The sequence below is a fragment of the Triticum dicoccoides genome, chromosome 7B (genome assembly GCF_002162155.2).
Source record: "Triticum dicoccoides isolate Atlit2015 ecotype Zavitan chromosome 7B, WEW_v2.0, whole genome shotgun sequence".
NCBI classification, from domain to species: domain Eukaryota; kingdom Viridiplantae; phylum Streptophyta; class Magnoliopsida; order Poales; family Poaceae; genus Triticum; species Triticum dicoccoides.
In genome coordinates, this window is record NC_041393.1 from 153199057 (window position 1) to 153210171 (window position 11115).

Here is an 11115-nt window from a genome sequence, read left to right on the forward strand (position 1 = left end):
GGTCATCGTTGTGTGACTCCTCAAGAGCCAAACGATGCCCACGCTCTTCCTCAAGAGCATTAGAGAGATCCGATATCTCATCGGCATAGTCACGACTATGACCTTCCATCTTAGAGATGGTTTCTTCGTGAGCCTCGATCATGTCATTGGCTTCACCAAGTTGTTCCAAGAGAGCAACGAAGTGCTTCTTGGATTTGCCCTTGAGCTTACTCATGAAGGACTCAAATTCATTTACCTCCTCATTAGAACCCTTATCATCATCAAAGCCAACCATCGAAGAAGGATTAGGAATAATGGTGGTTTTGATGTTGGGGGTTACCTTGTTGGTGGCTTTAGCCATGAGGCACTTGGCGGTGATGTTCTCGTTGGGTGAATTGAAGAGAGACACCCGGGGAGTTGTGGCGATGGCAACGGATGCCATAGCCATTGCTTCACTATCTTCATCATCATCGTCATCCTCACAGTATTCTTCTTGAACTACCAACCCGTGAGTAGGAGTCTTCTTGGTGAAGTTGTTCTTGTTGGGGAAGGACTTGGCTTTGTCTTTTCGGATGAACTTGCCACCATTGTCTTCCCGCTTCTTGTAAGGACAATCCGCAACAAAATGGCTCACATTGCCACAGTTGAAACAAGTTCTAACTCGTTGCTTGCCCTTGAGGCCACTTGAGTTGTTCTTGTTGAAGTTGGGTCTTGTATTCTTCTTGCTACAAAATTGTCTTGAGGCAAGAGCCATGTGCTCATGATAATCATATTTCGTGTCTTCGGGGTTGCTCTCCTCATCTTCCTCTTCTTCCACACTAACCTTGGCCTTCAAGGCAAGGTTGGGCTTCTTTGCCCTTTGAGAACGGAGCACCACATTGTCGGCGGTCTTGTCCAAGATGCTCATTGCAACGAACTCATCCAACAGTTCACTTGAGGTCATGGAGTGGAAGTCCGGTCTTTGACGAAGATGGAGGACATGGCCTTGTTGTAGGGCATCATGGCCTTGAGAAACTTGTGCTTGATCCAATTGTCATCTGTGTCCTTGCTCCCATGATCTCGGAGTGCGACCGCGAGTTTGGTCACTCTTCGAAAGAGCTCACGAGGTTCTTCATCTTCTTTCATTGCAAACTCATCGGCTTCATCTTGCACCACTTCATAGTTGGAGCATTGAATGCTAGCACTTCCTCGGTAGAGAGACACAACACATTGCCATGCGTCTTTAGCCATGGCATGAGGTCGAAGGTGAGGGAGATCTTCGGGAAGGATTGCATCTTGGATGATGAAGAGAGCACTCTCATTGAATTGATTATCCACGGCTTCTCGAGGGGTGAAGTTGCTTGGGTCATGTGGATAGAAACCTTCTTCTATAATTCTCCAAAGATTAGTATTCACATGTTTTAAATGACGCTTGAAATGATAAACCCAAGCATCAAAATCCTCATTTTTCACAATCTTAGGAGGAGGACCGACATGATTTAAATGAGTAGAGGGAATCGGTCCACCATAAGTAGGAGGTTCCACATGGGCGAAGATGCCGGTGCCATTTCTATCACTAGTAGAAGGACCCTTTTCACTATTAGCTTCCCCCTTGTCGGAGTTGGCATCCGTCACCTTGTTAGTGGGATCACCCACTTTCATCGGCGAGGTGGATAGTTTAAGTCCTTCTAGGAAATCAGTAAACATGCTTTTAACCTCGGTCGTCATGGAGGTTTTCAATGTGTCTAAAGCCACAATGAATTCCTCATATGAGACCGAGGTTCCCCCTTCGGCCGTAGACGAGATAGGATTTCACACCGGAGTGCTCCTCCACACCGTCGTTGGTGTCAACCATACTCTTCGGACGGCAAAGTCCTTAATAAAGAGACGAGGCTCTGATACCAATTGAAAGGATCGATATGGTTGACTAGGGGGGGGGGGTGAATAGGCAACTAACAATTTTAAGCTTTTCTTTAACAATTTAAACCTTGCGACAAAGTAGGTTGTCTAGATATGCAACTAAGTGGACAACCTATATGATGCAATGACAACTAGCACACAAGCAAGCAATAGATACAACACAAGTAAGCTTGCAACAGTAAAGGCACGAAATAACCAAGAGTGGAGCCGGTGAAGACGAGGATGTGTTACCGAAGTTCCTTCCTTTTAAGGGGAAGTACGTCTTCGTTAGAGTGGTGTGGAGGCACAGTGCTCCCCAAGAAGCCACTAGGGCCACCGTAATCTCCTCATGCCCTCACACAATGCGAGATGTCGTGATTCCACTATTGGTGCCCTTGAAGGCGGCGACCGAACCTTTACAAACAAGGTTGGGGCTATCTCCACAACACTTGGAGGCTCCCAACAACACCACGAAGCTTCACCACAATGGAGTATGGCTTCGAGGTGACCTCAACCGTCTAGGGTGCTCAAACACCCAAGAGTAACAAGATCCGCTAGGGATTAGTGGGGGGAATCAAATTTCTCTTGGTGGAAGTGTAGATCGGGGCCTTCTCAACCAATCCCGAGCAAATTAACAAGTTTGATTGGCTAGGGAGAGAGATCGGGCGAAAATGGAGCTTGGAGCAACAATGGAGCTTTTGAGGGAAGAGGTAAGTTAATTTTGGGAAAGAAGACACCTTTATATAGTGGGGGAAACAATCCAACCGTTACCCCCCACACAGCCACGCACAGAGCGGTACTACCGCTTGGGCAGGGCGGTACTACCGTTGATAAGCGGTACTACCGCTCCCTCCCAGCGGTACTGCCGTGCTGACGAGGGATGCAGGGTCCTGGCCACAGAGCGGTATTACCGCAGAAGTATTGGCGGTACTACCGCCCCTACTGCCGCTACTAGTACCGTAAAACCCGACACGAAAAACAGCGGTCGAGAATTGAGGCGGTAGTAGCCCGGAACCACTGCGGTACTACGGCCGAAGTCCGCAAGCGGTACTACCGCTCGGGGAGCGGTACTACCGCTTGACGTGCTTCGGCGGTACTACCGCTGAGGACCGCGGTACTACCGCTGGGACAGGACAGGCAGGCACAAATTAGGAAGGATAGCTTCAATGAAGCGGAAAGAAGCATCGGGTGTGATAAGGATGTGTACGTGTTGATTCCACCCTAGCCTTACCAAAGCGGATCCCCTCTTAATAGTACGGTGACTCCTACGAAACTAGACCACCAGCAGATAAACGAAGGAGCTACACCGTCTTGAATAAAACACCGAGGGGAAGTAATCGTCTCGTGCCAAAAGGATGAAACTCTGAAAGAACTCAACGCACACGATTAGTCCGCAAAAGCATTGTCATCAGTCACCAAAACATCTTGGGGATAAATATGCCCTTACAGCGTGCCCCCCCTTTCCTTCTCCCTCTCCACCTCTTTCCCCTTACCCCCTCTTCGTTGGAAGGAAGGGGGGAGCCGACTAGGACTAGGAGTCCTAATGGGACCCCCCCACTTGGCGCGCCCCCTAGGGTCGACCGACCTCCCCATCCTCCTTTATATACGGGGGCAGGGGGCACCCCAAAGGCACATCAATTGTTTAGCCGTGTGCGGTGCCCCCCTCCACCATTTACTACTCCGGTCATATTGTCGTAGTGCTTAGGCGAAGCCCTGCGCGGATCACATCACCAACAATAGTTCGAGGGACGTCATAGTGCTGACGGAACTCATCGACTCTTTCGTGCCTCTACTGGATCAAGAGTTCGAGGGACGTCATCAAGTTGAACGTGTGCAAAACTCGGAGGTGTCGTACGTTCGGTACTTGATCGGTTGATTCGAGAAGACGTTCGACTACATCAACCGCGTTAAGTTAACGCTTCCACTTTCGGTCTATGAGGGTACATGGACACACTCTTCCTTCTCGTTGCTATGCATCTCCTAGATAGATCTTGCGTGAGCGTAGGAGTTTTTTTGAAATTGCATGCTATGTTTCCCAACAGTGGTATCAGAGCCAAGTTTATGCGTAGATAATATGCACGAGTAAAACACAAAAAGTTGTGGGTGGTGATCGTCATATTGCATCACCATTGGGTGCACTATTCGTATCCGCCTGTCCGTTTGGAGACTCAAACGAACAAAAAAGATCAAATGTCATGTTGGTTTGGGTCTCCCGTTTGAAGTTGGCCTAATGCTTTTGCGGGAGCTCTTGTTTGACACTCTGTGCGTCAAGTGGGCTGGCCCATTAACGCTGATTAGCAAGCGGTGAGTGAGCGATTTGTAAAAAACTAGCAAGCGATGTCTTTCCATTAACGTTTGGAGTAGTTTTTTTCTATGTTTTTAGCCAGCTTTAAAACACACAATTTTTTTTAAGAAGAGAACATTTATTGAAGTTATAGAATATTTTTGAAAAAACAGAAATGTGTTTTAAACATTTATGTTTTTTTGAACAATGGGAACATTTTTCAAAAAAGTATATGAACCTTTTTTATGCCATTTCCGACCATTTTTTCAGAAGGGAATATTTTTCAATTCTGAGCATTTTTTAAATCATACAGTTTTTTTTGAAGGATCACCGGCTTGATGTTGCTGAAAGCCCGTGAAAAGAAAGGAGCAAAATCTGCCACGCGCCTCCATGTCGGCCCCCCTCCCCCTCCCAGGAGACCCACGACGCCTCGCGGCGCGCGAAACTCACTCGGCCAGCACCACCTCCGGTCGGGGCCGCCGTCGTTCCGCTTCCCTAAACCTAACGGCGGCCGGGGGCCATCTCCGCTTCCCCTAACCCCTCATCTCCTCCCTGCCGCCAAGAAGAAGAAGAAGACCAGAGGCTCTAGCGATGCGGACCAGGGGCCAGACCCGCGGCGAGCCCAAACCCCCACCCGCTTCGTCCCCCACCTCCTCAGGTGCTGCTTGTCTCCGTCCGGCCCTCCTTGCCGCCCTCTATTTAATGGAGTAGTTTGTTTGCCATCGTGTGTTTTCGCTGAAGCTATTGTTCTTCCTCCTGCAGGGAGAGGTGGAGCGGAGGAGGTTGGGGCCGGCGGCGCCAATAATCGCCGGAGAGCTTCGCCCGCCGCGAAAGGGAAATCCCCCGCCACCAAGGCGAGAGTGCAAATGCCGGTTGCTGGGCAGGTAGTAAAAGGCGCCAACTTGGGTGTTATGATTCCAGGGGATTAAGGGGGAATCTGTTTGTGTAGATAATGGAGCTAGGGATGTTCTAATGTGTTTCTTTACAAGATCATCGTTGTTTTGTGTTTATTTTACTTATACCTGTATTTCTCCCATATTAAGATGGTTGTACAACATTCAGATTAAATGAGCTGAAACGTTAGATACAAATTAATTGAGAGGACACGATTTGCCTACTGAAAGTGTTCCAGTTTTTGCATGACCCATGAAATTGAAGAATTATAGCAATTCTTAGTTTTGAGTAAAAAAAGAGAGGAAAACTTGGTGTTCAGTTCTGAAAATAGTTCCTATTTCCATCGTAGGAGGGAAATACAGCTTAGGGTCGATTTTAGTCATGGAAGGCAAACTTATGTATTCCTTGATGGGGTTTGCTTATGCATCACTTCAGGTGGAATTGGAATCCGCATTGGGGATCAAACGCAAAAAAGGTAAAGTCAATACCGAACGGAATGATGATACTGGTAAAAAAAGGTGCAGCGTGGGGAGTTCTGAAAAGGAAAAACTGGAGGAAAAAGAGCCGGAGGCAATTGGTGATAATGATGGAGCTGGCATGGAATGGGAGGATGGGCATGTCTCTCCGGTGGAATACAAAGAGGGTTATTCCCATGATCTTGGTGAGACGGTCACTGTTGAGTTCACTGATGTACCTTCATCAACTGAAAAGAAGAGTGTTCGAAGGCATACGGCTGAAGAGAAGGTAAAACATTTTCACGAGCGGAGAAATTTTTATTAATCAAGGCATCTGCCTCCACGTGCACATAAACATTTGCATTTAGCTTCTAACCTGTTACCACTTTATCCTGTGAAATGAATTTGTGTTTGTGACTGTGGTCTACAATGTGTGCTGACTGCTAGGAGTTCCAGGTATCAGCTTGTTTGTTGAGTAGTGTAATGCTCTGCATCTGCAGCCTGGTCACAAGAAAGCCTTGAACCACATCCTGTGAAAACGGCACCAGTTCCCATTTCTTTGTATTATACTTCAAACTACTACTTTTTTTTCTATTAGGATCTTACCAAATTCTACTTTTCGATTTATTTAGGAGTTGGCTGAACTCATGCACAAGGTCCATTTACTTTGCCTGCTAGCAAGGGGTAGGGTAATTGACAAGGCCTGCAATGATCCTCTTATCCAGGTGCATTATATTGGTATCCATTTATACCATTTTAGATTGCTCATGTTTCAAAATGATGAAATATCAAGATTTTTTTACTTATTTTATGCTAATGTTGGTGACTGGAGGTATCTTTCTTCCGAAGTACTCCCTCCATAAAGAAATATAAGAGCGTTAAGATCACTAAAATAGTGATCTAAACGTTCTTATATTTCTTTACAGAGGGAGTACTGAACTGAGGCATCTTTCAAGCTAAACCATGTTTGTTCTAAATTTTCTTTCCAGGCTTCAGTTCTATCTGTTTTACCACAGCACTTACTGTGGAATGGCGTAGACACTCTGAAACTGGACGCTAATAAATTACGTAGTCTTGTGAGCTGGGTAAGCCCCTTTTGGGCCTTGCATGTATTTATTACATGAAACAATAATTCCCACATGTTCTTTTTTCTTTCTTAAAACACATTTATTGTGCATGCAGTTCCATCGTACTTTCTGTATAATTGCACGATCTGCTGACAAGGGGTCTTTTGAATCAAATATCGCTTTCGCTCTTCAAAGTCATGAAGGCACTGCTGAAGAGGTACTGTATTGCCCCCCTTAATATTTTGCTTGCGAAGAAATTAGTGTCCTGAATTCCTTATATAGGCTGACATTATGTCTCCTTGAAGTTTTTTCAGATTTAAGAAAACTAGAAAAAAAATGAATGGTAGTAATCATGTTTTCTTGCTCCACAGTTTATTTTCTATGTTCCATTATAAATGGAGTTTATCTTCTGAAGCAGCATATTGTAAAACTGACCCACAAATGGTTTGCAATGCAGGTTTGTGCACTATCAGTGGCACTGTTTAGGGCACTCAACTTGACAGCTAGGTATGATAGCACCGTGCAACTAATTGTGTGCTTTAGTTTAGGCATATCCCCATATCTTAACATCTTGCATCAGTAATCATACACGATACATCATATTGATGTCCTTCTAGTTCCAAATTTGGTTCCATACAGGTGCATATTAATAGTAATCATTTTGCATGCTATGTATGATTTAGTTAATTTACAGTGCTGAGAACTGAATTTTATGTTCTCTATTTTGTGTGTAATTTTAAAAGAATCATGTTTTAAATATATTTAAGAAAATGTGGCTCAGGAGAACGGCTGAAAGTCAGTAAGTGGCAATTAGGCATCAGTGTTCGCTTGAAGCTAGACTTGATAAAATACTTGGGTTTCAGTTCTGAAGTTAATCCTCTATAAGTATTTCTCGTAAGTTCTCCAACCCTATCAAAGTTCCCATGAAGATTAAGCAAGAATCAGGGGGGTTACTACATTATACTGTGTTTCTGTTTACCATCTTGAGCCATACCTAAGTACATCTTGTAGGTTTGTTACAAATATGGATGTTGTTGGACTCAAGCCTGATGCTAAAGCAATGGGGACACCAAATCAAGATGGAACTAGGCTTTCTACAAGGGCACTACCATGTAGTTCTGTTGCTGCAGGCCATAATGAGTTTAATACTCTTTCTCCGGCTCGATTAGAAGTTAATACGGAACATAGCTTCAGTAGGACTAAGCAACGAGGTGATCTTGGAAATTTGAAAAGAACATCAGCTTGCAAGAGTTTGTCTAAAAACTTGTCAAATTGCAAGGCAGATCAATATGCATCAACATCGAAAGCTGAATCATCCAGCAGTCCAAATTCATTCACATCCAGTAATGCTGAAATACCAAAAAGGAAAGGGGATGTGGAATTTGAGTTGCAACTGCAAATGGCCCTTTCGGCCACTGGAGCTGAAATTCAGGAAAAGCTAGCTGCCACATCCAGTCAGTCAATTGGCACCCTACTAGATTCTACGCCGTTGAAGAAATTACGTAAAAATGCAGAAGTTGCGTCCAACTCAAGTGCAGTTTGGTCGAGAAGTGGACCGCCATTATATTGGGCTGAGGTATACTGCGGTGGCCAGACATTGACTGGAAAATGGGTGCATGTTGATGTTGTAAATGATATTATTGACGGTGAAAGAAAAGTAGAAGCTGCTTCTGCCGTTTGCAGGAAGCCTTTGAGATACGTTGTTGCCTTTGCTGGAGGTGGTGCTAAAGATGTGACTAGAAGGTTTGCCTCCTTTGGAATTTACAAGTTTTTCTATGTGCTGTTACAGCGATATATACTAGTTATGCCTTCGGTTTTTACTAGACCTTCTACTTGCCAAACCAGACAATGCAACTAATGTGAAATACTGTAGGCATGATTACTGAATTTATGTTTTGCTAATGCAACAACCTGTAATGCAAATTCAGTCTGAACCGAATGACTTGGAGCACTGTATTGCTAGTAAGTCTTAAACTTGGCAAATATCAGTAATTCTACGATTTTTCCAACGCAAACATTCAATTTGTGCTATTAAGGTTCAGGGACAGAGCCAGAAATATATGTTTCAGGTGACCAAGGTAGTAATATTTGTGCACCTACCAAACAGGTCTTCTGTACTGTTTTCATGTACTAGCAGATATCTAGCTCTGTCACTGGCGTTCTTGACTAAGGAAATTCTTATGGGGTAGGGTTTTGGAGAGAGGCAAGGGAGGGGTTGTCTCCTGTGAGGCAAGGTAGATGGATTATTCTTCTATCTACTCGCTGGATTAATTTCTCATAAAGGGGTCTTCTATAGATGCCTAATAACCCAAACTAAACAACTAATCATATATCTTATGTCTAATTGGCTCATGGGCTAAGGCCGAAAACTAAAAGATATCTTCCTAATTTAAAGGATGAACAACCTAAATGAGATTTTGAGGATCCTTTCCGTAACTTGGTGCTCTTTTGTGCATGTACTACATGTTTACATGTGCATAACAATTCTTCACGTGCATAACAATCATGCTCTACAGGTATTGCTTGCAGTGGCACAGAATTGTCCAGGGAAGAGTGAATCAAGAGTGGTGGGAGAAAGTTTTGGCACCACTAGAGCAGCTTGAATTGGCAGCAACTAATGACTCTGAAGATATGGAACTTCAGACCAGGGCCCTAACAGAGCCTCTTCCTACCAATCAACAGGTACAGCTGATACAGGATTTAAGAGAGACTAATATAACTTACTTTGCCCTGCTTCTTCCAAAATTAATTGTTATCTTAATTTGATTATTATTTATGGAACCATTTAGGCCTACAGAGACCATCACCTATATGCTCTTGAGAAGTGGCTGCACAAGAACCAAGTTCTTCATCCCAAGGGTCCAGTGCTTGGCTTCTGTAAGGGGCATCCTGTTTATCCTAGATCTTGTGTTCAAACACTACAATCAAGACATGGATGGTTGACGGAGGGTCTGCAAGTCAGAGAAAACGAGTTGCCTGCAAAGGTAACAGAAGCATCGGCTTATCTTGTTTCTCTTGTCTTTTCACAGGTGGAGTAATTGTTTTCTGTTGTATGTAGATTGTCACACGACCAAAGAGGATTTTCAACTCCCAGTCGCGTGAATCCAATAGCAACGAAGATGAACTTCAGGCAACCACGGAATTATATGGTAAATGGCAACTCGAACCCCTGCAACTTCCTGGTGCTGTAAATGGCATTGTGCCGAAGGTAATGAGCATCACTTGCTATTTAGTAACCATCAGTATTTCTTTTTGTGCTTCCTACATACTGACTAAAATTTTTCTCCAAAGAATGAGCGTGGCCAAGTTGATGTATGGTCAGAGAAGTGCCTTCCACCCGGTACCGTACACTTGAGTAAACCAAGAATATTCCAGGTTGCAAAGAGGCTTGGAATTGACTATGCTCCTGCCATGATTGGATTTGATTACCGAAGCGGTCGGTGTGCTCCAATTTTTGACGGAATTGTTGTATGTGCCGAATTTAAAAATGCCATTTTGGAGGTATGTCGAGGATACTGCATTTGGTTTACTCTCCATGACTGAAACCAGTTATTCTGTTAATAAGATATACAAGATCGTTGATACAACCTAGTAATGTTGTTGACCAAGATTAAAGTTATTGAAGATCTATAACTCACATGTATGCCTAAAAAACACCAGCATAAATTGTGTAGCATGTTTCATAGATGTATTGGCTTACAAATGTAGCAGTATGAAGGATAGTATTTGGTGAACTGGCAGTGCCCTTTTGTTATTGTAGTGAGAAGTTTTGAGCTCAAGCTCCACACTTAAGGTGATGTGACATGTTTGTAATCTTGGTTAACACTTCCTGGTAGGCGTGCAAAGAAGAAGAGGAACGGAGACAGGCTGCGGAAAGGAAGCAGGAGGAAGCTCAGGCTCTGTCTAGGTGGTATCAGCTGCTCTGTTCTATTGTAACGAGACAACGGTTGAAAGAGTCCTACAATGCGCGCTCGGCAGCGCTTGCGCCACAGAGACCAGCTAAAGTTGATAATCCCCAGAAAAGCACCAGTGATAGTCGATGCTCCGGAGCGACCACGGCCAATCATCGTCCACGCGCGGATCGGCTGCCAGATCCTTGTTTCTCTGGTCCTGACCATGAGCATGAGTTTCCTGAGGAAGACCAGAGCTTCGACGAAGAGACGTTTGTGCGGACGAAACGCTGCCCGTGTGGTTTTTCGCTCCAAGTTGAGGAATTGTAGCAACTTGTACCGGAAATGTAGTACTAATTCGACTGCCTAGTGTAGGGAGCCTCTTCATTTGATCGAATTTCTCGGTACAATACTTTGCTGCATTAATTTCATCCACTGAGCAGCAAGCATTCAATGGCGCTCTCTTCTCCTCTTGCGCTCCCCTCTCCGGGGGCGGCGCCGGCCCGCGGCTCCCCCTCCTTGGTGTCCCCGCCCCGTGCGTCCTCCTCCCTCCTCTCCTCCTCGAGTTCTCCTCCGGGCTCTTCGTCGGCGACGAGGTCCGTCCCCTCCCTCCCCGCGTCTCCCCCTCCCTTTCCTGCGGCCCTAGATGTGCCCCGGGCCAATAGGTT

At 45.0% G+C, this 11115-nt stretch overlaps 1 protein-coding gene across 1 annotated transcript; it reads left to right on the plus strand.

The window, feature by feature from the left end:
- The first annotated feature begins 4541 nt into the window (after positions 1-4541).
- LOC119338366 (DNA repair protein RAD4-like) lies at positions 4542-10901 on the plus strand. Its single transcript, XM_037610679.1, has 13 exons — positions 4542-4799; positions 4904-5025; positions 5471-5779; positions 6123-6215; positions 6480-6575; positions 6673-6774; positions 7015-7064; positions 7569-8300; positions 9074-9239; positions 9347-9541; positions 9616-9765; positions 9849-10058; positions 10394-10901. The coding sequence occupies exons 1-13, from the start codon at positions 4733-4735 to the stop codon at positions 10775-10777; spliced, it is 2676 nt and encodes an 891-aa protein (XP_037466576.1). The 5' UTR covers positions 4542-4732; the 3' UTR covers positions 10778-10901.
- The last annotated feature ends 214 nt before the right edge of the window (positions 10902-11115 follow it).

Excerpts from the sequence above, each read along its gene's own strand:
- LOC119338366 (XM_037610679.1), top strand. The coding sequence starts at position 4,733 with ATGCGGACCAGGGGCCAGACCCGCGGCGAGCCCAAACCCCCACCCGCT. Across the intron at positions 4,800-4,903 it reads TTCGTCCCCCACCTCCTCAG|GGAGAGGTGGAGCGGAGGAG; the intron begins GTGCTGCTTGTC and ends TTCCTCCTGCAG. Across the intron at positions 6,775-7,014 it reads ATGAAGGCACTGCTGAAGAG|GTTTGTGCACTATCAGTGGC; the intron begins GTACTGTATTGC and ends TTTGCAATGCAG.